At 37.9% G+C, this 24,825-nt stretch overlaps 1 protein-coding gene across 2 annotated transcripts in view; it reads right to left on the reverse strand.

Moving 5' to 3' along the window:
- The window catches only part of arhgap10 (Rho GTPase activating protein 10), a 72,040-nt gene that overhangs the window by 1,009 nt on the left and 46,206 nt on the right, over positions 1 to 24,825 (reverse strand). Inside the window, exons 17-23 of one of the 2 annotated variants that reach the window (XM_089132145.1) lie at positions 23,296 to 23,401; positions 20,146 to 20,305; positions 15,751 to 15,889; positions 11,658 to 11,817; positions 5,632 to 5,736; positions 3,470 to 3,561; positions 1 to 138 (exon numbers count right to left, since the gene is read on the reverse strand). The exon at positions 1 to 138 is cut by the window's left edge and continues 1,009 nt beyond it. In XM_089132145.1, the coding sequence (XP_088988271.1) occupies positions 50 to 138; positions 3,470 to 3,561; positions 5,632 to 5,736; positions 11,658 to 11,817; positions 15,751 to 15,889; positions 20,146 to 20,305; positions 23,296 to 23,401 (851 nt within the window). In that variant the 3' untranslated portion in view covers positions 1 to 49. The other variant, XM_089132146.1, reaches the window with a different exon arrangement.

The raw sequence follows: 24,825 nt of genomic DNA on the forward strand, positions 1-24,825 counted from the left end.
GACCATGGATACCATGTATAGAGAAGTAAGAGGGTTTTTCTTTTCGGAGTTACAGTATCTCCACATAGTTTTCAGGGATGAGTCCTCGCTTTCCCTCCAGCACACCCTCCAGCCATCCGGGCTCCCTGGAGAGTGTCACTGCAGAGCAAAACCACGGACACACAGGTAAAAGTCTTACTGCAGCTCTTCTGTCACATTGCACGTCAGACAAGCAAGAATTCCTCATCGGATGGAAGACATTGCTTATGTGGATGGTTAGCATGGCTGATGAATGTCAACTACACCACAATGGGTAAGATAGGAAAGTTTACATAAGAATAAAAAAAAAAAGAGAGATACAGCCAGGGCCTGATGAAGTTTGATTTTTCAGCATTTACTGTGCTAATTTGGGGAGAAAGAACAAAAGGAAATTGGGAAAATGTGGTAAATGTAACTGAAAGAATTATTCCATTATTAATAGCCAAAGTGTTTAATAAACAAACATAGAAGAGGTGGTAGATTTGTGAACAATGGTTTGAAAGTTATTTTTATAATTGTTTTTTTTTTTTAGATGAGAGCAGCAATGATTTAATCCAAGGGTACTGAGGCTCTCGGAATAATTTTAAAGCCTGTGTCTAAACTTAGGATATTAATAACTGTGAATGTTAATTATCACTGCATACTGAAGATGCTGAAATACTGTATTATACATAAGCCAGGAAATACTGGCAAAGAAATACTGAACAATTGACCGGTAACGTGTGCAGGCCTGCATAAACAAACAGCGGGATGCCCGTACAGTTATTTACTATGATTTGTCGAAGGACAACCTATCATTTCAATAAATGTAATGCCTTAGAACACTCTGATGAATAATGAAATAAAGTCCAAGTGAACGACAGAAACAATTGTGAAAAACACAAAAAGGATGAATCCTGCGGATCCTGTGCTAGCAAGATCACATTTACAATCACAAATTATACAAATTAACTAGAGGCTGAAAAATAGACAGAATTCTATCTAATATCTTCATTCTTTTATTGCAGAAAGCAAAAGTATTTTGTCAAACAAAATATATTTAAATTTTTGGTTTAAAAAAGTAGATCAATATTATTTATCTGGTTAAACCTTATTGGGTAACACTTTATAATAACTGCATGCTATTAATCATTAGTTAAGCATGAGTAAACAGTTAATTCATAATTTATAAAGCATTAATAGACATTAATAAGCAGTTTATAAATACAGCTATAAATGTTTTTTCATGATTTATAAGCATATCTATAATGCGTTTAATAATTGTATTGTCATACTTTGTTAATGATCAATTAAGAATTTCTAAATGAAGTATAGCATTATTTACAAATGCAGTTATTTAAGAGTTGTCAGTCATTCATAAGATCACTTGTAAGTAAATGTAGTAAATACCAGCCCGTTCTCATCCCAAGACGTCATATAGCTGACGCTTTTGACCACATGTCAATATCCGATGTTTTAGGGTACACTTTAACGTCAGTTAGATAATGCTATCTAAGCCTAACCCTACCCCAGACCTACAGTAAACCGGCCCGCGTCATCTAACTGACGATAAAGATAAAGCGGCAGTTGGATGACGCCCTAAGATCGTCATCTAACTGACGTTAAAGGGTACCCTAAAAAGTTGGATGTTGACGTATGGGCAAAAGCGTCAGTTAGATGACGTCTTGGGATGAGATGTTGTAAATACAGGTAGTTATAAAGCATTTAGTAGTGGTCAGTTAACTATTTTGTGACCTCATCTAAAGTGAGGACTATTCATGCCTTGTAAAGCATTTATTAAGGCGATTTAAACGCTCATCAATCAATCTAAAATGTAACAAACACAACACAGTGATGCATTTAACAACCTTTAAATTTCCTTTATAAATGCTTTAGGGCCCTTTCACACCTACCCTGTTTGGTCTGGACTTTTGGACTTTTCAGTTTGGTCCGAATCAAAATTATAGGTGTGAAACCTCCCCCGGACCAAGGTCCGGACCAAACAGATGAAATTTGGTCTGACGAAAAGAGGTAGTCTCGGTCCGGATCAAACTGAACAAAAGTTTGGTTTATTTATAGTGTGAAAGCATTTCTGTATGGTTCGGACTTTCAAACCTTTTACAGGAAGTTCCGTGTTGCACATGGTGAGATGAGGTTTTTAATTAAAGTATGGTCTAATAACGACATAAGAGGTCAACTTGCAATCTTCTCCTCTCCTGCCAGCGACTACAAAATGTTCGCACGACAAGGACGTTCATTTGGTGAATCTGAACTAGCCTTGTGTATAGCTGGTGCTACAGGTAATTATGCCATAAAAATAACAATATAGATGCAACGATATGCGTCTGTTCGTTTATGTTGTCAAAGTTACCCGCCGCCGCCGAATTGACAACACGCTGACGTCAGACGCACGTCCGTTTACAAACCAATCAATGTCAAGATGCAGCCCACATTTATGATCACGACAGGATCATTGCAGTGTGAAACCAAATCAAAACTTTCTGAAAGTATAAAATGTATCAAAACATGAACTTTGGTTCGGACCTTGGCGCGGACTTTCAGATGTGAAAGCGCCCTTACAAGGCATGAATAGTCCTCACTTTAGATGAGCTCACAAACAAAGTTAACGGACCACTACTAAATGCTTTATAACTACCCGAATTAACCTTAAATGACATTTTTAACACACTAAGTAATCATCACTATATGTCTGAATAATAAGATGTATGAATAAATAGTTTATTAATCATTTGCTTACACGCTATAAGTAATCATATGAACCACTGAAAACTCTTAAATAACTGGTTCATAAAAAGGCAATTCTTCATTTAGAAATGATAAATTGATCATTAATAAAGGATGAAAATACAATTATTAAACAAATAATAGATATGCTTTTAAATAAAGAAGAAAGCATTTATAGCTGTATTTATAAACTGCTTATTAATGTCTATTAATGCTTTATGAATGATGAATTAACTGTTTACTCATACTTAACTAATGATTATTGGTGTGTAGTTATTATAAAGTGTTACCTATTATTTTCTTTTTAATAAACTTTTTTATAAATGTAACAAAATGTTACTTCAGTAATCTGTCATATCATTTTGGGAGCCAATTAACAAAAAAAAAAAAAATCGCGTTGCTCACTAGTGATTTGGCTGAAAATCATCTCAATTGTATGTCAAATTGAGCAAGACTGCTGAGAGGCTTCGGCTGAAGTGAGATAATAGTTTCAGAAGGCAGGAGCTCTGATAGTGATTAAGGCCTTTATTTCCTCGTGTCATTCTAGCTCGTTCTCGTTCTTTGTGAATTGATTTTAGGGGATGCTAACACCCCTGTCCAACTCTCCTCCCTCCACCTATGCTGATATAAGATCAGATTTTTTTTTTTGTGCTGGTAGGACCCGCCAAATCCAATATGTCTGTGGATTCGGGTGAGTGCCCGTGGCAGTGATAACGTTAACACTTACCGTCATGGAAGATTGCGCCAACCTGGAAAGAGAGTTCGGAATCGTGTTCAGCCTCACAGGGGTACACAGCCTTGGCTTTCATGAGGGTGACACTGAAAAATGGAGGCAATCAGTTAGTGGACCTCTCGCTATTCGGAAGGGTGGGGATTAGGACACAACTTTCCAACTAGCCGCAAAGTGGACTCAGCCGAAGTTATTAATGAAAGAAGTCTGTGTGATTAACGTCTGTCCGTAAAAATCCCACAGCTGAGCTTTGAAGAAGTTGAGAAGTATGATAATCATCAAAGAGCAGATATGATTCAAACAGAGAAAAATTCTCAAGCAAGTGTTGGCAGCATCCAGGCATATCTTGCCATTTATTACTCAAAAATGTGGAGCATGTTCAGCAAAGTAGAGAAATGTTTCCACACCTTTTAATGCATTTCAATGGCTTTTCCTATACTAACTGAATACATATTTCAATAATCTTTTAAAATACAAATTGTAATTGTACTCATAAAGAGCAATTTTAGTCAGTTAAAGGGTTAGTTCACCCAAAAATGAAAATTCTGTCAGTATTTACTCATCCTCATGTTGTTCCAACCCCGTAAGACCTTCGTTCATCTTCGGAACACAAATTAAGATATTTAAGATATGAAGATCGCTCCTGCATACAGTCCATAGGCTTCTTGAGGAAATGACTTGCTGGCCTCGAAAAGTCATTAAAGGACATCGTTAAAATAGTCCAAGTGACTACAGGGGCTCAATCTTAAGTTTATCAAACGACGAGAACACTTTTTGTGCGCAAAAACAACAAAAATAACGACTTTACTTCAACTATTCGTTTATTTCTCCCTCTGCCTCGAGTCAGGTTACTAGTTTAATAGCGTAAGCTTCTGTTATTGTACGTCACACACATGACCAGCGTCGGCCAATAGTGAGCCTACGTGTGACGTAGCTCTACGCAATCACACTACGTTAACTGACTACAGGCCCATAGAGAAGGAAGTGAATGGTTGAAATAAAGTCGTTATTTTTGTTTGTTTTTGCGCACAAAAAGTATTCTAGTCGTTTGATAAAGTTAAAATTGAGCCCCTGTAGTCACTTGGACTATTTTAACAATGTCTTTGATGACTTTTAGATGCCAGTAAGTGTCATTCCCTCAAGAAGCCTATGGACTAGTATGCAGGAGCGATCTTGATATCTTAAATATCTTAATTTGTGTTCCGAAGATGAACGAAGGTCTTACGGGGTTGGAACAACATGAGGGTGAGTAAATACTGACAGAATTTTTGGGTGAACTAACCCTTTAAATCATGTCCAATGGTTTTAAAGACCTTTTTGATTCCAAAAACGTAATGACTAGAGATTGTATTATTATATAACCATTTATTAGAAACAATGTGCGGTTACTAAATAAGTTGGAGCAAGAATGTGCTCTAGACTCTCATCACTAGTAGTTTGTAGAATATTTTATATATTGTCTTCAAACAAAGTGCCCTAAAATTCAGGCAGACACCCAGAATCCAGAAAGTTACTGCATGAGGTCTAACAAAAATGTTCTCTATACAACTGCAACATAACAAAGATGTCATTCCTGAAGGTCACTCATTTTTTTCCAACAGCTTTTTAACAGATTAAAATACTTTAAATGTAATGAGTCTGATCACCTGCCATTGGGCATCATTCGTTTTATACGATGGAAAGTTGATGCATCTCTGTATCTGGATCAGAACTATAGATCATTGCAATGGTCACTGTCTGGAAAGTGTGAGACTGAGAGAAAGTATGTGAATGTGTGTGCAGGTGTAGAGTCACAAATAGAGCTGAGAGAGAGAGAGAGAGCGAGAGAGAGAGAGAGCTCAGTTGTGTCGGCATGTAGGAGGAAAGGAAAAGTTGGCGAGTGTGTGAGTCGGAGGCTAAACAATGACAGATGAAGACTTTGCAAGTGAGTGAATGCATGTGTGATTGAGTTAATAGCCTGAGGCAAAGAGCTTAACTGAGACTTGGAGTGCGAGTGAAAGAATCAATGAGACAGTGAGAGAGTATTCGTGATAAAGGTTGAGCCAAAACCAGCCAACCTGACACTTAAATCAACAGATTGGAACAAATTAATTACATTCTATGAGAATGGATGAGTGTAAAATACATGTTCTTCAGGGATAAGTGTGTTTACATCTTACCTTTCCTCAGGTTTACTCTTTTCCTTTCCTACTAATCCAGGTTTCACTGGTGAAAGTGAGGCAGGGGAGGCATTATTCATCCATGAAGCCGTGGCAGAGCATATCCTGTAGATCAAAAAGTGCACGAAAAAAATGTATACTGTAATGCTTTCCTAAAAAAGTAAAAGACACATATTTTTGAAATACTGTCAGTAAGTAGAAGAAAGAATAGTGACCCAGGTTAGGACTGATGTAATTTTGTTAAGATCCACAGATTGCATTATTTTGAGCTTTTAAGCTACTTTTTGAACTACAGAAATATGAATATCATCTATTTATGCACATCAAAACATATAAACACAACACAGACAAAAAAAGGGGTTAAAGACACAACAGATATACATTCTGCTGCATACAGTATATTCCTCCACACAAACCCCTTCATCATTATTCTTAGAGAAGCTGTGCTGCTCAGACTGTTCCACAATCTCCGAGAGGGTTAGAGAAGTGAAGGTTATGGGGAAAACTGCCCAACGTCCCTAAGAATCTGAAGGATTTAGAAAATGCAAATAATGCAAATGAGCACTTTAGATTTGCAATAGCTGACAGCAGGATCAGGAACTGCACAAGATGCACTGCAAATTTCAACATGAAATACTGTATTGACTACACGCACACACAAAAATCCATAGTAAGTCAATGCACCTATTTAAGTTTATTTAAATAATATTTTCAATATACATTTACTAAAACTACTTAGAATCAGCAAACCAGTTAATTGTTAAAACAATTCAATTTAATCAGTTAAAGGTATGAAATTGGTTTGGATAGAGCTAGTTGTGGAACAAACAAGATTCATTTGGTTAAAATGTATGAAATTGGTTGACATATATTGGATTTATTGATGATAATTTGGTAAACCTGGTTATTGTATATTTAAAACAAGTTTGTTTTATTAATACTATAACATAAAACTCATTCTTTAAACTGTGTCTTCCAAATATTGTATTTGCAATTGAAAAACATAAATCTAAATTATAGGCCAACATATTTTTTGAGCATAATAACTTTTTTAATCGATTAATCAGTACATGTTATTAAAGTAGCATAAAATAGTCAATAAAATGATGTTTCCTGTACAGAACATTAACCGATGCCAGTTGTCGGGTAATGGGCATAGCTGACCGCTTGTGTTTGGCTTGTCTAGCTTGTTTCCAATGTCAGCCATATGAACGTATGCAGACACCAGGAAGGAAAAAAAAAAAGTTCTTTGCTAATGGTGCATTCACACCGGATGCGAATAGCGCGTCAGGCGCGAATGATTTCAATGTTAAGTCAATGCAAAGACGCGTTTAAAAAAATTCCTGTGGCGCGAATTGAGCGTCTGGCGCGTTAAGCTTTAGTTAGTGCCATTTGTGCATTTACAGGTTTGACGCAAATTCACGTCTGCTGCCCGAGTTGAAAAATCTGAATATTGGTGTCAATTCGCACCGCATTAACCAATCAGGAGCCTAGCTGCTTGCTCACGTGGTGAAGTGTCTGGATGCTTCAATAAATTATTTTGTAATATGACTAAATGCATGGTGGGATTCTTATGCACAACAAAGCAAATATGTTATCACTTAAAACATTATTTCTATATACGAGACATGTTCATTTTGTATTGAATGTTATTCATTCCATATCTAGATTATATGAAATAGTATTATGATGTAAAGACAACCAACATACATGTGCATAAGTTCGTGTCTGGACGTGAGAGAGAGAAAAAAAAAAATCACAGAATATGTTAATAACTTTAGGAGGCTGGCTCTATTTATTAAAACAAAAATAAATGACAGCTAGATTAGGTGGATGAGGGCGAGGGTGATCCTCGCTCCAATGCGGGACAACAGGTCATCAAACTGGGCGCGGGACAGGCGGAAGTACCACTGACAGCGGCCGTCATCCAGGTGCAGCTCCTGGAGTGAGCAAATGGTGAAACTCGCCAAACGGTTCGCCTCCGAAGGGTCTGGTTTGATGTTTTGATCAGGAGATTTAGTACTCTTTCTCTTTCAGAAGATATATAATAGCGCTACTGTACAACAGTGAAAACACAGAAAGCCGGAAAATCTGCCAATGGTGGGGGAAGAGTTCAAATATAAATCTTTTGTAACATTATAAATGTCTTTACTGTGAATTTTGAACAATTTAATGAATTCTTGCTAAATAAAATACTTACTGAACCCAATCTTTTAAATGAAAGTTTACTTCTAATTTTCACTTGTTTTCTTAATTAGGTATATTATGTATATAGTGCCATAAATTGCACTTCACTTAAATCTGGAACATCCGGATAACTGTTAAAACCAAACATACCATACTCTAGATTTTATTTGAGTAACACTGGTTTTAAATCTCAAGAGAAAGGGGACAAGGAATGTGTGGGTGCTGAAGGTAAGGAGTTGTGAAGGACTCAGAAGCTGGGATAGTGGCAGAAGCAGCGATAGTGGATAGGGGCAAATGAGGAGAAGTATAGTCCAGCAGGAGAGACAGAGGAACAGAGAAAGAGAGAGAAAGAGATATACAGTATGTATAGATAGAGAGAGATGCGGTGATTTATGACTCTGCAGTGGGTCTGTGAGTCCTCAGCTGCTGCACATCAGCATGAGACTCTAGCAGCGCTGCAGTGCAGCAAATCCACTCATTAACCTCACACCAGCCGCATGAATCCCAGCTAACATGCTGCTTGATACATAGCATTCACACTCACACATTTCAAAACAAGGTTATGCTCACACATCAGATGTCACCAGGGTAACAGGATCACTCCAGAAAAAAAAAGGAAAAACAATGCATGCACACTTTGAATCTGAATCGTCAAACTCTAAAGAAAAGCTAAATGAAGTGAGGGGGGAAAAAAAAGATAAATAAAATCCAGTATGGTTGCCTTGGCAACCAGCAGAACCACAGGGAAATGGTTTCACCCCAAAATTGCTTTTACAATTACAACTAAGCCACAGCAAGAAAATCGCGCTCAAAATCAACACTTAGCAAATAATTGCATCTTATGTCTTATTTTCTGATCCTCAAAAAATGTCCTCCTTGAAAGAGGAACAAGAAATGAAAAAAAAAAAAAAAAAACCTGAATGGATGTGTTTAGCAACTCAACTATGGCTGGGATAAACAATTATTTTCTAAACGATTAATGTAGTGATTATTTTTTCTGATGCATCGATTAATCTAACAATATTTTTCCTGGTCCAATTCGATTTCGATTATCTCCCTATTAATTGACTAATAGCAATTTATAAATGTTGCAATATGCACTATGGGGTCTATCTTGCACCCGGCGCAAATGACTTTATTCACTGACGCATTTATCATTCCTATTTTGCACTCGCGCAAAGTGGGCTTTTCCCCCCCAAAGACGCACATCGGTAAACTAGGAAATGAACTTGCGCTCCCCGGGCGGGTCGGCGCAAAAAGGAGGCGTGTGTGCTTTTTTTTTCAACCCCTGGTGCTTTTTTGCAGTTCCAGAAAACAATTGCACCAATGACCAGAAAAAACCCGGTCTAAGTCAGTGGCGCGTTGCGCGTACATTCATATGCTATTTTAAGCATGCTTGGCCATAATAGAGAAAACATACTGTTAGAAAAACACGCATACACTGTAGATGATTCTCTCAGCTACACAGATGCATTTTACTTTTTGCAAATGATACATTATTATAAGGAAAAATATATAAACATGAGGGAAATTATTATTGTGTTCATGACAATGGGAAAAATAGGCATAAAACTTACACATTTACCCAAATTATCATATGCATGTTTAACCGAAGCTAATTTGGGTGGGTTTGTCTCATCCCCAATGTCACTTCTCTTTCTTTTACGGCCCTGATGAGAACGTCGATCTCCTTGGCCGTGAACCGATTGAAGCGTGCCTGGTAAATGCGCCGTTATAATAGTATTGCGCCACGGAACAAGCGCACCTCGTTCATCACGCTCTTAAAGGGAATGTGATATGATATCCCGTTACGCCCAAACCACACCAATGAATAATGAAGCTACTCCAGACCAACCCCTTTTAGATTTGCGCCAGGTGCAAGAGGCATTTATCCCGCCGGTTAAATAGCAACAGAGTTCCTCCCACAAAGTTACTTGCGCTTTGACACTTGCGTTTCAGATCGTTAAAATAGGGCCCTATATGTTTATTGCTTGTAATACATTATGTCAAACAAGGCAAGAATACAAACGTCTCATCAATTACATGGTGGTCTGTCAAAATTCAAAGCTTCATCAAGTGCGATATAGCACGATTCAGCATTTACTACAGCATCACTGTGATCTGTGCTCTTCTTCAAGGCCAGGGCCTGAGATATTTACAGATAAACAGGTGACAACCTCGTGACATATGGACAGGAGTAGCTCTGTAAGCGACAGCGCCGGCTAGAAGGGTAAACAAGGCGAACATCTCTCTGTGTCAATAGTGTTTACGGGGTAGTGCTGTGGCCACCTGTCCCTCGGACAAACAGCAGGCAGGATTTACAGGCACACAGGGAGCCGCTTCCTCTGATGGCAGAGAGTGGGAAACGGCAGGGAGAGAAGCAGAGGGTTATATAAGACCAGTGCCGTCTGCACAGAGGACCGCAGGCCAAGAAGAGAGCAGAATGCGATCAAAGCTCGAATGTACAGTATAAGGGAAAAGGGAAACTGTGAGCACGTGAATGGGTAGTTGAAAGAATAAAGGGGGTGCAGGAATGGATGGAGGTTGTGGTTTGTGGAAATGAGTCAGAACAAAATGTATCCAAATTTGGAGTGGGGTGGTAGAAACAGTGAACAGATGTTTGGACACATAAAGTTTATTTCCAGGTGACTCTGCAGAAAGTGGTGGGCCCCTATTAGGATTCAACACATGAGTCCCAGACAAACACACAACATCTGAAGGGCTGTGAAAGAACTGAGAAACCAAAGGCAAAACCTCTGGCAAATAACACTGGCACAGGATAAGACTCTTAGCCCAAGAACTAAATCAAGTTGACAAGCACAGGCTTGAACTCAGAAACAGAACCAAATACCAACACACACACACACACACACACACACACACACAAAGACTATGAAAGTGAATAAGGTAGCGCTGAAGGGATGGTCAAGTTATGCCTACAATATTTGTGAAGCTTTTTTTTTTTCTGACCCGTGTTATTTTAGCATCATTTTTATACTATTAAAGTTTTTCTTATTATTTTGAATTGGTATTGCTATTAGTCATATTTGTCCAGTTTTCATTTTAATTTTAGCAACATTTTTAGTAATTATGTGCTTTTGTCATTTTTAGTAGTTTTATTTTATTTATTTTTTTTCCTGACATTACTTAATAATTTAGGTAGGTTATTAAAAATAATAGTTTTGGTTTAAGTTCAGTTAGCAGTTTTAACTTATTTCAGTAAGTCGCTAAGGCAACATTTCTAATTTGTTTATTTTAAGTTTTTCATTTAATAGATTTCATTTGATTTATTTCAATCAACAAAAATGTTTTAGTAGTAACAATGTAGCAAGAAAAAAGAAAAAAAAGAAAATAAAATAAAACTGTTTTATTTTAGGTAACAATAATAGCCCTGCTTCTGACTTGCAGGAGACTGTTAAACAGTTTAGCACTAACATGCGCTGAGATTTCAATGGCATGATTATATAAGGTTTACTTTAGGTTACACATTGTTTTGATAGTCCACTTTAGACATTCTACTAACTAATAGTAACTTACTAGCAACTAACTCGTTAATTTGCAAATACTGGGAGTATTTATTTGAAAACTTGTAACTTTAAAAGTACGATCTGTTGTTCTGACTTTACATTGCAAAAGCAGCACAGAGGTAGAATTTGACATTTAAAATCATTAGAGGAAAAGAGTGGTTATTCTGAACGTAAGATTTAAATTCTTAATACTCTATTTTAAAATGTTAACGCATGACTCTTAAATCACATTAAATACCTTTTTATCCATTCAACACATAAGCAATGCTTATTATGACAACGCTTTTGGAAAGACGAGTCTTTGCTACATACCCAGTGCTCTCTAGCATGGATGTGCTAATGGTGGCATGATGATTCTTGGATTTCTCAGGGGGCGTTCCAGAGGCGTTCGAGGACTGGGAGGAGACCGACTCATCACTGACCACTGATGTCTCATCATTACCCAGGGCTGGACTCTCAAAGGATGGAGCGACTGTCGGAACAAGGGAGAGAATGGCATGGAAGAAATTAAGAAATACATTGCATCATTATCTAACTAGTAAAAGATGCTTAAAAGTAAAAAAAAAAAAAACAGTTTCTTTTAAAATACATTAAATGTGTTTTTTGTTTTCTTTTTGAGGTGATATTCTGATTCTTTTCTCATCCTTTGTCAATCTTTAAGCCATTGCAGACATTAATTGAAGTTATTTATTTTTGAACCGACAGGTTCATTATTTGGTTTTACCACACTTGTGTATCCAAACAATGGGACTGTTGCCATATAAATTTAAGCAAAAAGGTAAAAATTAAAGGTAATAGAAACTGATAACCCAAATTCATTAAAAAAGATAGAAGTCCCTATTCCATCTTATATCCAAGCAAACTACTTTTCTCCAGTGTTCTGACTTATTTCTGAGAGAAACGAAATAGTAAATGAGGCAAAATCGTGGGCGAGGCTGATTGGATCTAGAAAAGTAGGCTTTTCATTCAGAAATGGAGGCAGATCTTAACGCAAGTTTACAATCGTTTGTTGAGGATTACTCGCTGCCTGAAACACCGTCAGCAGTCCCCTTCCTGCAGCAGCAGGAGGAGGAGGAGGATGATGAAGAACAGGGGCATACAGAGGACCATTTCATCAGACCTCACATGTTTGAGCCATTACAAGCGGAGGGTTCGAATGGTCACCTGGACGTGGTGGCTCACTTGCGAGCATCTCAATGTGCCCCAATGGTAACACTAATTGTTATTAAAAACTATTTTTATTTGCTCTTTCTGCTGCAACCTTAAAGGGTAACTAAACCCTAAACCAACTTTTTTTAGTTAATGATCTGTAAGAATGGGGCTTTATTAGTGCTGATCATTGATTCGAGTAACTTTTTTTGACATTTGGGTATAAAGTGTTTTAATTCTAACTTTAAATGAGGTAATTTTGTGATGTTTCTGGTTTGTTTTTGCATAAGCAATGACTTGTGTAGTTTTCTCCACATAAATGCCCCCTTCACATGTGAAATGAGTAACAACCCTTTCTCATGGTTTGCAGGTTTTGCCGTTGAGTCTATACTCTAAACAATGCTGGGTTGTTTAAACCCAAAATTTCTGTCAAATATGGACAAACCCAAAATTTGGGTTAAAATGAATGAAAGAATGTACAGTTGAAAGTGAAAGTTGAAGTTGGGTTAAAATTTTAAATGACATTTTTAACCCAACATTTGGGTTTGTCCATTGGGTTAAAAAAACCCAGCATTGTTTAGAGTGTAATGTAGTTTGCACTGCTCCATTCTGCAGTGTTTTACATATCCCACACTAGGGCTGTTACAGTGGCAGTTTTTCACCACCGCAGTGGTAACTGGGTGGCAGCTTAAACCTCCATTTTGTAACAGACGCATGTGTTTATTTTAGCAATTCCGTCAGTAAAACACCACACTACAGCCTGTAAAACATTGAAATAAATATCAGTAAATATTGGTAACCTAAAAAAATATAAGAAAGTTACATATTATTTAAAAAACAAAACATTATTTATTATTTACATTTCCCCACAAAGATGTGTCATATAGCCAACTGCTCTTCGCTTTGAGAGGGATATGGGACACACAAGCAGGAAAGAGACAGTCATTCTCTTTTCTAATATCTTCATGCTTTCTCCTGATGTTCCAAGCAACTGAAACTTCAGAAAGGTCTGAAGAGCGAATTGTATCTTCTGCAGTGTCAAGACATTTGGGGCTATGCTTGATTTTGTGTTGCCAGAGAAAGCAAAACAAAAATCCAAAGCGTGTGTGAAATGCACTATACAAATAAACTTGACAAGCCTTACAATGTGCAATGTGCAAGCAGAAAGGTTTTAGGTCTTTATTAGCATTTTTACTGTGGTAAAGTAAAAAATACTGCAGAACAAATTAAAAGCAAAGAAACGCTTATAATTTCCTGTGAAAATGGGCAAGACGTGAGTGACGATTTGGAAAAAGAAACAAGATATTCCATGTCGAATGGAATATTGTTAAATTCGCTGATATTCGGGGGACCACCGTCGGTGCTACTCAGCCACTGATGCGGTTGTCAAGTTTACCGGCACAGTATGGAGTCAATATAATGCCACATAGTTTTGCAAAATAATACAGTATTGCAAAAGATTTATTTTTATTTTTGCAAAACAAAAATAATATACATATAAAGTTTTCCAAACTAAAATAAAGAATGGTAAAATAAAATAAAGTACTGCAAAAAGTCTCCTGCCGATGACGTGACTTCACAGATTCTTGACCCCACCTCTATGTCAAAACAGCACCATGAAGAGAAACGCAGAGCAAAAACGGTATTGCGGGTCCACACTTGACTGAAATGCAGAATAAAAGGAGCGTCGCAAATGACTTACTAGGTATGAGTATGAAAAATATGCTGCAGAGATAAAATAGGATTACATCTGGTCATTGATGATTTTTGCACTTAATATTTGCAATTCTTTATTTTAGTTTGCAAATTTCCCCTTTGCAATTCTTTATTTTTGTGATCAAAACTTTTTTTTTGCTCAAAACTGTATTTTCTTTTGCAAAACTATGTGGCATTATATTAACTCCATAGCACAGCCCTATCCCACACAAACTAAAACTAAAATGCATAGAGGAAATGCTTATGTAGAGATTAATAATGATGCTTTGCCTTGAATGAATCCAGCAAAAATACACACATTTATAGTTTTTCCACCTTGTGTATGTGTGTGTGTGTGTGTGTGTGTGTGTGTGTTTTGGCAGTGGATCTTTACTAAACAAATAACCAGAATTTACTATTTTGTGTAGAAAAGTGTGGTTAATCTGACTCTGAAAACTGCGGCGTTTTCAAAACCCAGCACATTTTGGAAAGCCTTGTGACAATGTACTTATTTACTTTGTAAAAAGAGCCAATACTTGTTTCAGTATACCTGCACATCTGTAGTGTGGAAGAAACATCGTTCACAATTTAGTTTATGGTCCAACTCTCACTATTAACTAACTAACTATTAACTACCACATTTGCCTCAATAAACTGCTTAGTAATAGTTAGTAAGGTAGTTAAGTTTGGGTGTTGGATATGGTGTTGGAAGGGATGTAGAATATGGTCATTCAGAATAAGGCATTAATATGTGCTTTATAAGTAGCCTACTAATAAACACCCAATATCCTAGTAATACTGTATGCATGCTAACAAGCAAAGGCAATAGGCAAGTGAGAAATGGACCCTAATACTGAAACCACATAATTCTTTAACTGAAAAGTAAAACTGGAAATATGATCTGCTTTGTTCTGTCCTAAAAATAAAATAAAAACCTTTGCTCAAAACCTAGCCTAATCCTGCACTGATCCCAGTCTGAAATTATTCCTGTTGGGTGGCATAACAAATCCAAATAGAGAACTGGGAGACACATTTCTACGAAGTCCAGGGCCCCCAAAGCATCAGTTATCCACCTAAATATGGACTGGCAAACTACATCCTGTAGCCCAGAGTGACAATGGGTAATCATCATGTTTCAGCAGAGCATCACATCTGATAGCTCAGTAGTCTTACATGGTCATGAACCCTCAACTAAGACAAACAACCAATGTCCACATGGAAATAAACCAACTGCAAAAGCACTGAAGAAAAAAAGGTTATTTTACAACCAGGTTTATACAAATAAACATTATGAATTGCTGCAAAGTATATATATAAAAATATATATATTTTAATAATTTATATATTATACATCATATCTCCAGGCACAGGCCAGTATTTTATGCCTTTCTGGTGCAATATCTGTGAGAGTCTGTGTGGTTCTGTGTTATCTTTCTCTTTCCATTGATAAAGGCCCTATGTTATGTCATTATTTATTTAATATTAAATGTATCTGAAAGCTAGAGTTCCTTGTGCTTTTCCCATAACCTCACTGTGCTTAAACCCGATTAGTCTCCCGTACCTGTTTGAATATCCAGCACCTGCGGGTTGTACACAGCCAGCGGGCGATTCTGCCGGCTGAGCCTCTTGGACTGTCTGGTTGGCGCAGAGAGGGGTGTAGTTGCTAAGCATGGAGAGCTGCTCGGAGCATCCCCGAATATCTAAAAGAACAAAAAGTTACTGGGATTTGCTGGCTAGACTGAGTATGTTGTGTGCATATAAAAAAATCAAGTAAACCGTTTGTTTACAGCCGATACCTGCAGGGGAATAAAATGATTATGTATTCGAGTGTGAGTGCGAGTGCAAGTGCGAATGTGTGGTAGAAAAAAAACTAAGCAAATAAAGATTCTGGATGTGCTCGAGACCTGTATCTTAAAGGAATAGTCAATCCACACTCATGTATTTCAAAACCCGTATGATTTTCTTCTTTACGTGGAACACAACATGAGTTATTTATAGTAGAATGTCCAAGCTGCTCTTTTCTATATAGAGAATGGTGATTATGACTTGACAATTGACAGCAAGACTTTCAAGGAAAGAATAACAAGAATTCACTCTGTACCTCACTATAAAAGTAATGATTCATCAAAGATAAATTATTATTATTTTTTTTTTTACAGAAAACCAAAACTAAAAATAAAGTTTCAATAACTAAATTTGGATATTCGGGTATTTGAAATGTGTGCTGTCCAGGGTGCCGTGTAAAAATTAAACCAGCTGTATAAGTTCTTTGGGCAAAAAGCCTCTCAATTTTACAGTCAAACCAAGTTTACATTTTGCTACGCCAACACCATTTTTGGTCACTGTGAGATTTCACTTGCTGTCTGTAATGTGATGCTCTCTGATGCGTAGTTGTGTCTTTAAACCCATAGATATGTATATAAAGGCTAGATGTGTTACGGCGGAGTTTCTATCGTCATCACCGGCGGCCATCTTGTCACAGACAAGCTGATGTAAGATGAGTGGTCAGCATAAACACAAATACTCTTATCTCGTTGAAATCTTGACGGATTTACAAACGGTTTGGTTTCTTACAAACGTTATTAATGTGGCTATAATTATCTGGATGATTATTTATTTATACACTTATTATTCATAAGTATGCTGTGTCATAGCTACATCTCTGACGATTATAACAAACCAAACCGTTTGAAAATCGGTAGAAAATTGAGCAAGTTATGGTCATTTAAATAGTACATGTACCATTACCACAATGTTACGAGTGAGCGAGCTACCTGTGACAAGATGGCCGCCAGGTGCAGACGACGACCTCCATTGGCCAGCAGCGCTGACGACACATCTAGCCTTTATATACATATCTATGTTTAAACCTAGCCAGCTGCCAACCTAGACAACATTTTGCGCAGCTCACTAGTTTTGAGAGATGGCGACGCATCTCCAGTGAGAAGTTTCACCTTTTCATGCTGTTCTATGAGAATCTCCACCACAAGTTCTGGAATTTGAGGTCCGTAATGGCCAAATCCATTTCTCATGTGGCCCCATGAGTGTGGGGCCAAACACTACATCCACGTCATTGGAGAAGCATAACTAAACTCAATATTTTCAGTCAATGATTTCAGTCTAACACCATTTCTGCTGAAAATTATTTTATTTTCTTTGCTTCAACTTAATATTTTCAATTGCAGAAATTTTGGTTTATTTGACTTCGGAACACACGGAAAGCATGTTGAATCGCTGGGAGGGCCTGTTCTCATTGGCTGTTAAGCTTAAACCAATCCACAAGTATCAAAACCGAAGTGATGAAAGCAAGCAAACGAAACCACTGCTTTGTTTACGGTTGTCAGCTGCAGTCCTAGCTCTTTCCTTTTTGAACGATAAATATAAACTACTGCCACCAGCTGGTTATTTCCACTCAAGTGCAAAACGTAAGACCTTGTTGGTTGTAGTCTTTGGGTTGCGTTAAGGTACACATTTTTATGTCCAGAAGCAGACGACACCATAGTGGAGTTTCATTGGTGCTAGTTCTTTGAAATTGGTTTGTTGTGTCTGGGCCTTTTTCAGCATTTACTTGGAAGACAGTAGCATGGACATTTTTCAACACTTCTACAGAAAAAGTTTATGAAAAGATGGAAAATGAGTAAATAAACAAACTTGACGTTTTATGTGAACTTATCCTATATAAGAGGTGTTAAAGACCTTCTCATGAGAGTTAAGCCTAAATAAGATAACCAAGGCACATTGCCCAGTTTATTGTGAGAAGCTGAAACTGACATGCATTTGAACGAGTGGCAGCCGTTCAGCGACAACACAGGGAACAAGTTTTCATAATAGTGTCGACTTCATTACAGTCACGCAGTGTTTAAATTTGAACCCCAGACGGGCAGTGTGAGTGACGGAGGTTAACAGAAGTGCGAAACTCCCGACAGGGATAAACAAAGGAATGAGGGAGCCGGTAGATGGGATAGAAATCTGATACAGTTGTGAAATTCTGCAGACTACAGCAAAGCCTGCTCTCTCTCTCTTTCTCTCTTTTTCCATCTTTGCCCATTCCTCTCTCTCAGTGGCGTAACTTTGCTTTAAAAAGTGGGTGGGACAGGTAGGTATAGATTGGTTGCTAATACAATGTTAATCAGATGTACAACTATGTACAATAACAAACCGATGTCCAGCAACCGATTTAAATAGTACACTATATTTAATTTGTCATTAAATAAGATCTAATGTGTGACTATTATTTGTATGTATTTTAATGGTCCAGTGGCAGAACTTTTGCCAATCGCGTCAGATGTTGTGGGTTCTAATCAGCACTCGTATAGTTTTATTTTTCCTCATTAAAACCGATTATGTTTATAAGTGGTTGTATATCAAGCAGGAACACTTTTGTTTGCATTTGTGATTTCACCAGAACGAATAGAGAGTCTTCGCAACGGATTAAAGTGCGCGTCTGTGTGAAGACTGTGCGCGCGGCAGCATGAGCCACAAGAGATCACTGTGTCCACAACACTGATCGCAGCGGCAACGATCACTTGATTTAAAAAACAACACATTTCAGCGCTAGATCGCCTCTTATTTAACAAACGAACAAAATGAATGCTCTACTAGTTAAATGAAGATGTTTTATTTATTTGTATTGGTTACGTCTGTGACGCGAGATGTTTCAAAAGTGGTGGGGACTATATTGACCCTGGCAAAAAGTGGTGGGGACACATCCATAAATTACGCATATGCTCTCTCTCCCGGTCACATACTTTCTTCCTCGTCTATCTCCTTCCAGATCGGTCTCTCTCTTGTTACACTCTAACCCTACTCTCTCTTTGCCCTCAGTCTACACACTTTCCCCCCTCGTCTCTTCTTTGTCTCGCAACTTTTCCAACTACTCTTTCTATCTCTCTCTACAGATGGACCTGAATGCAAAACACTGTCTGTTGAGTGCATCTGAGGGTATCAGCAGTCTGGAGAGGAGCTAATCGGTCTGCAGCTCTGCAGAGTCATTCCTTCTGAATCTCAACATTTTGCCCACCTATTTTAACTTGCCTCAAAACAAAATCAAGGTCATATGCAATATAATTTTGTCTAGAAATGCTGTATATTAAACATTAATCCGCCCATCTATGGGATTCTGGATGCTGCTTCAGGGTGCTTTTCAGAACACAAGAACATCGACAATATTTTAGCATTATTATTTTATATACACCAAGCACACAAACTGAGTGAGTATTATTTACAATATCGTAATGGGTAATAAAACAGTCATAATGTTAACAACATTTTGTTTGGCTGCATGTATGTCTCTAAAAAAAATGGTTAATGATAAATGCAAACAAATTCCCCTGTTGTTATGTCAACATTTTATTATTCAAATGAAATCTTAATTATTATTATTATGATTTTTTTTTTTTTTACATTTCAAGATCAGTTTACAAAAGATAAAATGAAACAGTGGACATTTATCCAGCAAAAGTGATGACTAGATATGATCATTGGTCACAACCATTGGGCATAGTATGAAAGCAATCCATCAGTTTGTTTCAAATGCAGGCTAAATAATTCAGAGATTATGAAATAATCTCACTCTTTCTCCCTTTGTCCCTCAGAATAAACCCCATTTTAGGATTAACCAGATTACTGTCATCTAAAGCTGATTAAGTCAGTGTTTTAACCTGTATTTTAGTCAAATGAGTATGGAAGTCCAACTGTATTTGAGCCATCAGAGAAGAGAAGCTAACTGAGCAAAGTACAGTCAAAACACATGGTTCCCCCTCCTGGCTGTGAAGAGAAACACAACAACTTCTGCAAGGACAATGCCTTATAGAAAAGTTCAAAATCAAACATTGATCAAATAAATATATTTCATTAGCTGCTTGATGCTCTCTGTGGTGTAGTTGTGTCTTTAAACATAGCGCTCTGCAAACCCAGACAACATTTTGGGCACCTCACTAGTTTTGAGAAGTCTTACCTTTTCATGCTGTTCTATGAGAATCTCCACCACAATGTTCTGGAACTTGAGGTCCATAATGGCTGCAACCGTCTCTTCCTGCGGCCTCATGAGTGTGGGGCCAAACACTACACCCAGGTTTGCCACTGTCATCAGGTTTTGTTTGCTGTTGGCTGCAACACTACACACACACAGTTATCAAATTATGATCAAATGACTTCAAAAAACAGGAAAGATAGACATCACAGCACATTGTTTATTTTGAGGAGTGATAGCGAGTACATTGAATTTATTTGCATTTGTATTTTCAGTTTTGATTGTGAGACTTGATGCAGTTAACCTCCTATTACAAAGATTCCTTAGAGACACAATCTTCAGTGTCCTTGCATCCTTGCTGAATTTACTCTGGTTGTGTTGATTATAGACAAATGACAAATTAAGAGAGAGGTGGGTAAAAGCCATTACCCAAAAGACTTTCATTAGGGAGGAGAGGGTTGGCAGCATGTCAAAAACTTGAGATATTCAAAGTGTTTGTGTGTGTGTTTTTAACTGCACGCTGAATGACTCAAATATCATTTTCACCCTTTTGGCAATTAGCCTCACAGTTGGAGAAGTTTTAGCCAAACTTCTTTACTTCCTTTTCCTTACCAACCTTTGTTTAAGAAACAAATCATTCCTTCTCAAGTCGCAACGAAAAACTTGTGTCTAGTGCAGTCAGAACCTGATGCATTTTCTCTTTATAGTTTTGTTCATGTAGGAATATGCTGTTTGAACATAGTAATTCACCTTTGGCTAAGCCCCGCCCCCCATAGTTACTGTTGCTACGTCCGTCAAACTTCATCTGGGCTCTGGTTTGGTATCAACATGGCTTATGCTGTGACAGCTCTTCCAGGTGAAATGTTATCAAACTTTTATAAAGCAGCAAATAAAGTGTCCGACAGAAGTAGGCAAAAGGGGCTGCAATATGCGTTCGAAGGCTATATTCAAGACATAAAGGTGAAACGCAAGAAACAACAAGGCATCCAAATAGAGGCAAAAGCATAACGTTACCGGTCACAGTCAAAAAATGAACCACCGCATTTTCTACTAATCGAGACGGAGGCTGGGACTAACAATGTCAGGGAGCAACACTGTTCATGTAAAGCTGGGTAGGTCTATTCACTTCTATAATCGTTATCACAAAGCAAACGGACTACACGAGTATAACGTTGTATTTATTAGCAGCGTGTGCTAGCGTATCAACAACCGGTATGAAAACCGAAATCATAACCTAAATCATTATAAAACGGTCTAACTAGTATAACTTCACACTCACAGTAAGGTTGGAAGTAAAAAAAAGATATGCTTGTTGATCTTTGCGGGGTTTAGCTGACTGAGGACGTCCATACAGTTTAATCCAAAGACGACACTTGTCAGGATTTTACTTCGGTTTTGGGAAGGGAAAAAACGGACACCTCCCTCCAACCTCTCTGGGAAACGCGTATCTGTGTTACAAATGCCCCAGACACAACGTTAACCATATTTTTGATAAAACTACGACGGTAATAGCCTGCCGAGACCAAAAATATGAGACACCTGTGTTGAAAGTCAATGGTGCTCTGTGAAAAAGTGTCGGACCTCTGTGGGAGCTCGTTCTTGGCTGCGATGTGATTGGGAAATCTACATTCTAGGGCGTGGCTTAGCCAAAGGCGAATTAATTTAGTTCAAACAAAACAACAAACATGGTCCGAGACCACCTTGAGGATACCTTGGCCCTGTTTACACTTGGTATTAAGATGCTTTTTGGTCAATCGGATCACAAGTAGATGAGGGATACACATTCCCGTGTACACCTGGTATTTTAATCAGTCTCTTTTGTCGACTTTCAACCACGTCAGTCGTGATTTCTTCGAGGGTAGGGTCTATGGGTGGGTAAATGTATGGGCTTTTTCAGATCTTTTGATCTAATGGACGAAATAAGGTTGCACAATTCACATATGAACGCGCCCGGAGACGTCGGAAACACATACAGAGTGCAGCAGAGCCACTCTGAACCACTGTGAAGTGTGTGTTAGAAATCAGGAATGGTGTGAGAGAGCATTGTGCTTGATTTTTTTTTTTTTTATCATCTTCTTCAACTCAAATTTGGGTCTTCAGCCGATAAAGTTTGAATCCTTTCCGGCTAGTGGGCTTACCATAATGATTATGCATTAGGTTAGTAGGCAAAGAGTAGGTGGTCTTTTGTGACTATTCGAACGTATACGACCACGAGTGAGTTTTCGGAAATTTTGCAATTTTGTCCCCGTTTCAAAACAATTCAAACAAACTACAGCCCTGAAAAGTCAGTTTACCATTTTTAAATGATGCACTGAAACAAAACATATGCCACTGACAGACAGCAATTAATCACCTCTTCGATTACATTTCAGATATGGCAACATTTGGCTTTTTTCTCCATATCTGATGGGTGTGCAACCGCGCCAACTCCTAAAGCATTTTGCGAGGGCTAGAGTGGATGGAAGAGGAATTTAGTGGCGGATAACCTGGATTTAATTTCCAATTGCACATCTTGGGCTGCCAGCAAATCCCACTCTATATTTTGAGGAAATGCGGCTGCCCAGTCACTGATTGCCGGAGGTAAGAGAGATTATACGCTTATCCTCAATTTGCTTACATTCACATTATATAGACATGTTAGGCCTGAGGTAAAGCCTTGTAATGGTAGTGAAGATTTTTTTTAAGAAATATATTACCCAATCTAATCTCTTAACAGAAAGCTGTCGCATACTGTAACTCTTCACTCTAAGTTTGCAGTTGTTGAATGTAAAGGAGATGAAAGGCTTTTTCTCTCTAGAATTTTTTGTTGTTGTTGTTGATCTAGATCAACAGCATGGAGACTATGAAAGTCCATGTGGAGTTGTCTCTTTGCTCAGTCTCTTTTCTCTCCAGAGTGCTGTCTGCCTGTTTGCTCTGTTGCTCAGCAACAGAGGTAGCCTACTGGTGCTGCCAGTAAGAAGGGTGTGTGTTTGTGTAGTGAAGGTAAGCATGAAGAGAGGGAGTAAGTCAGAAATAATGAGAGAAAAAAAGTGGCTGAGGGCCGAGAGAAGTAAAAGGTTGGAGAAATAAAATAGAGAATGTACACAAAAATTGTGTATGCACAAGAGAGAGAAAAAAACACCAGCTTCCACTCACTTGGCGAGATGCTTGGTTACCAGACTGAGCACTAATCTGTTCCTCTCTGGCAATTTATGAACCAGACAGTGAATGGCCTGAACTCTAGATTCTGGACTAGCGCTCTCTGTGTAGACCAAAAAAGAGAGAGACAGAGAGAAAAGGGGTTTTTAGAATACATCATGAAACTTGCAGTATCACAGTTTACACTTTACAATAAGAGTAATATGAGTTTTAAACTCTGCACTCAATGTACCATCAGTACCTGATCCATGATATGTTTTAAAGATTGAATACAAAAACTACCAATCAAAAGTCTGGACACATCTGGCTAAATTTGTTTCCAAGAACTTACACGTAAATGCATTTAGTTTTGTAAATATAAATTTCACCTATTTATACATTATTTAGAAAAAAATAAATAAAATGTATTTATTATTTTCATCGTCATATAATATAATTAATAAAAATATATTTAAATATGATTGAGTTATTAGGACCAAACAGTACAGGAAAACTAGCCTACAAATGACCAGCAAAGAAACGCAAAGAAGCATCCCGAGATACTGCTCAAAGTTGGTCCAGGAAATAAATATAATATGATATTCTTTTTTTTTTTTTTTTTGTTCAACTCCTGATGTTTTATTACGGCTGGAGTAATCAGTGTTACTTTTGTATTATTTGTATACAGGTGTTTAACATTGAAAAAGAAACACCTGGTTTTAGACCACAATGATATATTACATGGTCTAGGGCCTTCTTTTGTGGCCAAACAGCATCAGTTCATCTTGGGAATGACACATTCAAGTCCTTCACAGTGGCCAGAGGGATTTTGAGCCGTTCCTCTTCCTGAGCAGTGACCAGGTCACCATGCGATGCTGGGGGAGGAAAACGTTTTCTGACTTGCTCCTTCAAAATACCCCAAAGTGACTCAAAACTATTCAGATCTGGTGACTGTGCAGATCATGGGAGATGTTCAACTTTACACCATTCTGTCACAAGTCTTGCTGTGTGTATTGGTGCATTATCATGCTGATACACAGCACCCATTAAGGGTACAATGTTTGTACCCATTAGGTGCACATGGTCCTCCAGAACGGTTCAGTAGTTCAGTGACGTGGCCATCAAGCACAATAGGGAATGCAAATATAATGCAGCAAAAACCATCACTGATCCACCATGTGCTTCACTCTGGGTGTTGAGCCTCTTTAGGGCTTCTCCACATTGTAACTCTTGAAGATGTGGGAAAGACAAAGGTGAAGGTGGATTCATCAGGGAACAATACATTTTACACAAGGTTCACAGCCCAAGATTTTCACTGTTGGCACCATTGAAAACAACATCTTTGGAGCTCCCGATGAACAATTTTAATGGAAATGGGAGAGTCAATGTGCATATTTAATTCTGCACTGATTTGGGAAGCTGGACAGTTACTCTTGTTGGATGTGGATCATCCTTCGTGGTGGTATGCTGACATTACCCTAGATACCATAGCTCTCGAATACACCACAACGATTTCTTGTCCTGGTCAAAGAAGAGCCAGCGAGACGC

Source organism: Pimephales promelas, chromosome 6 (genome assembly GCF_988280905.1).
Source record: "Pimephales promelas chromosome 6, fPimPro1.hap1.1, whole genome shotgun sequence".
Taxonomy (NCBI): Eukaryota; Metazoa; Chordata; class Actinopteri; order Cypriniformes; family Leuciscidae; genus Pimephales; species Pimephales promelas.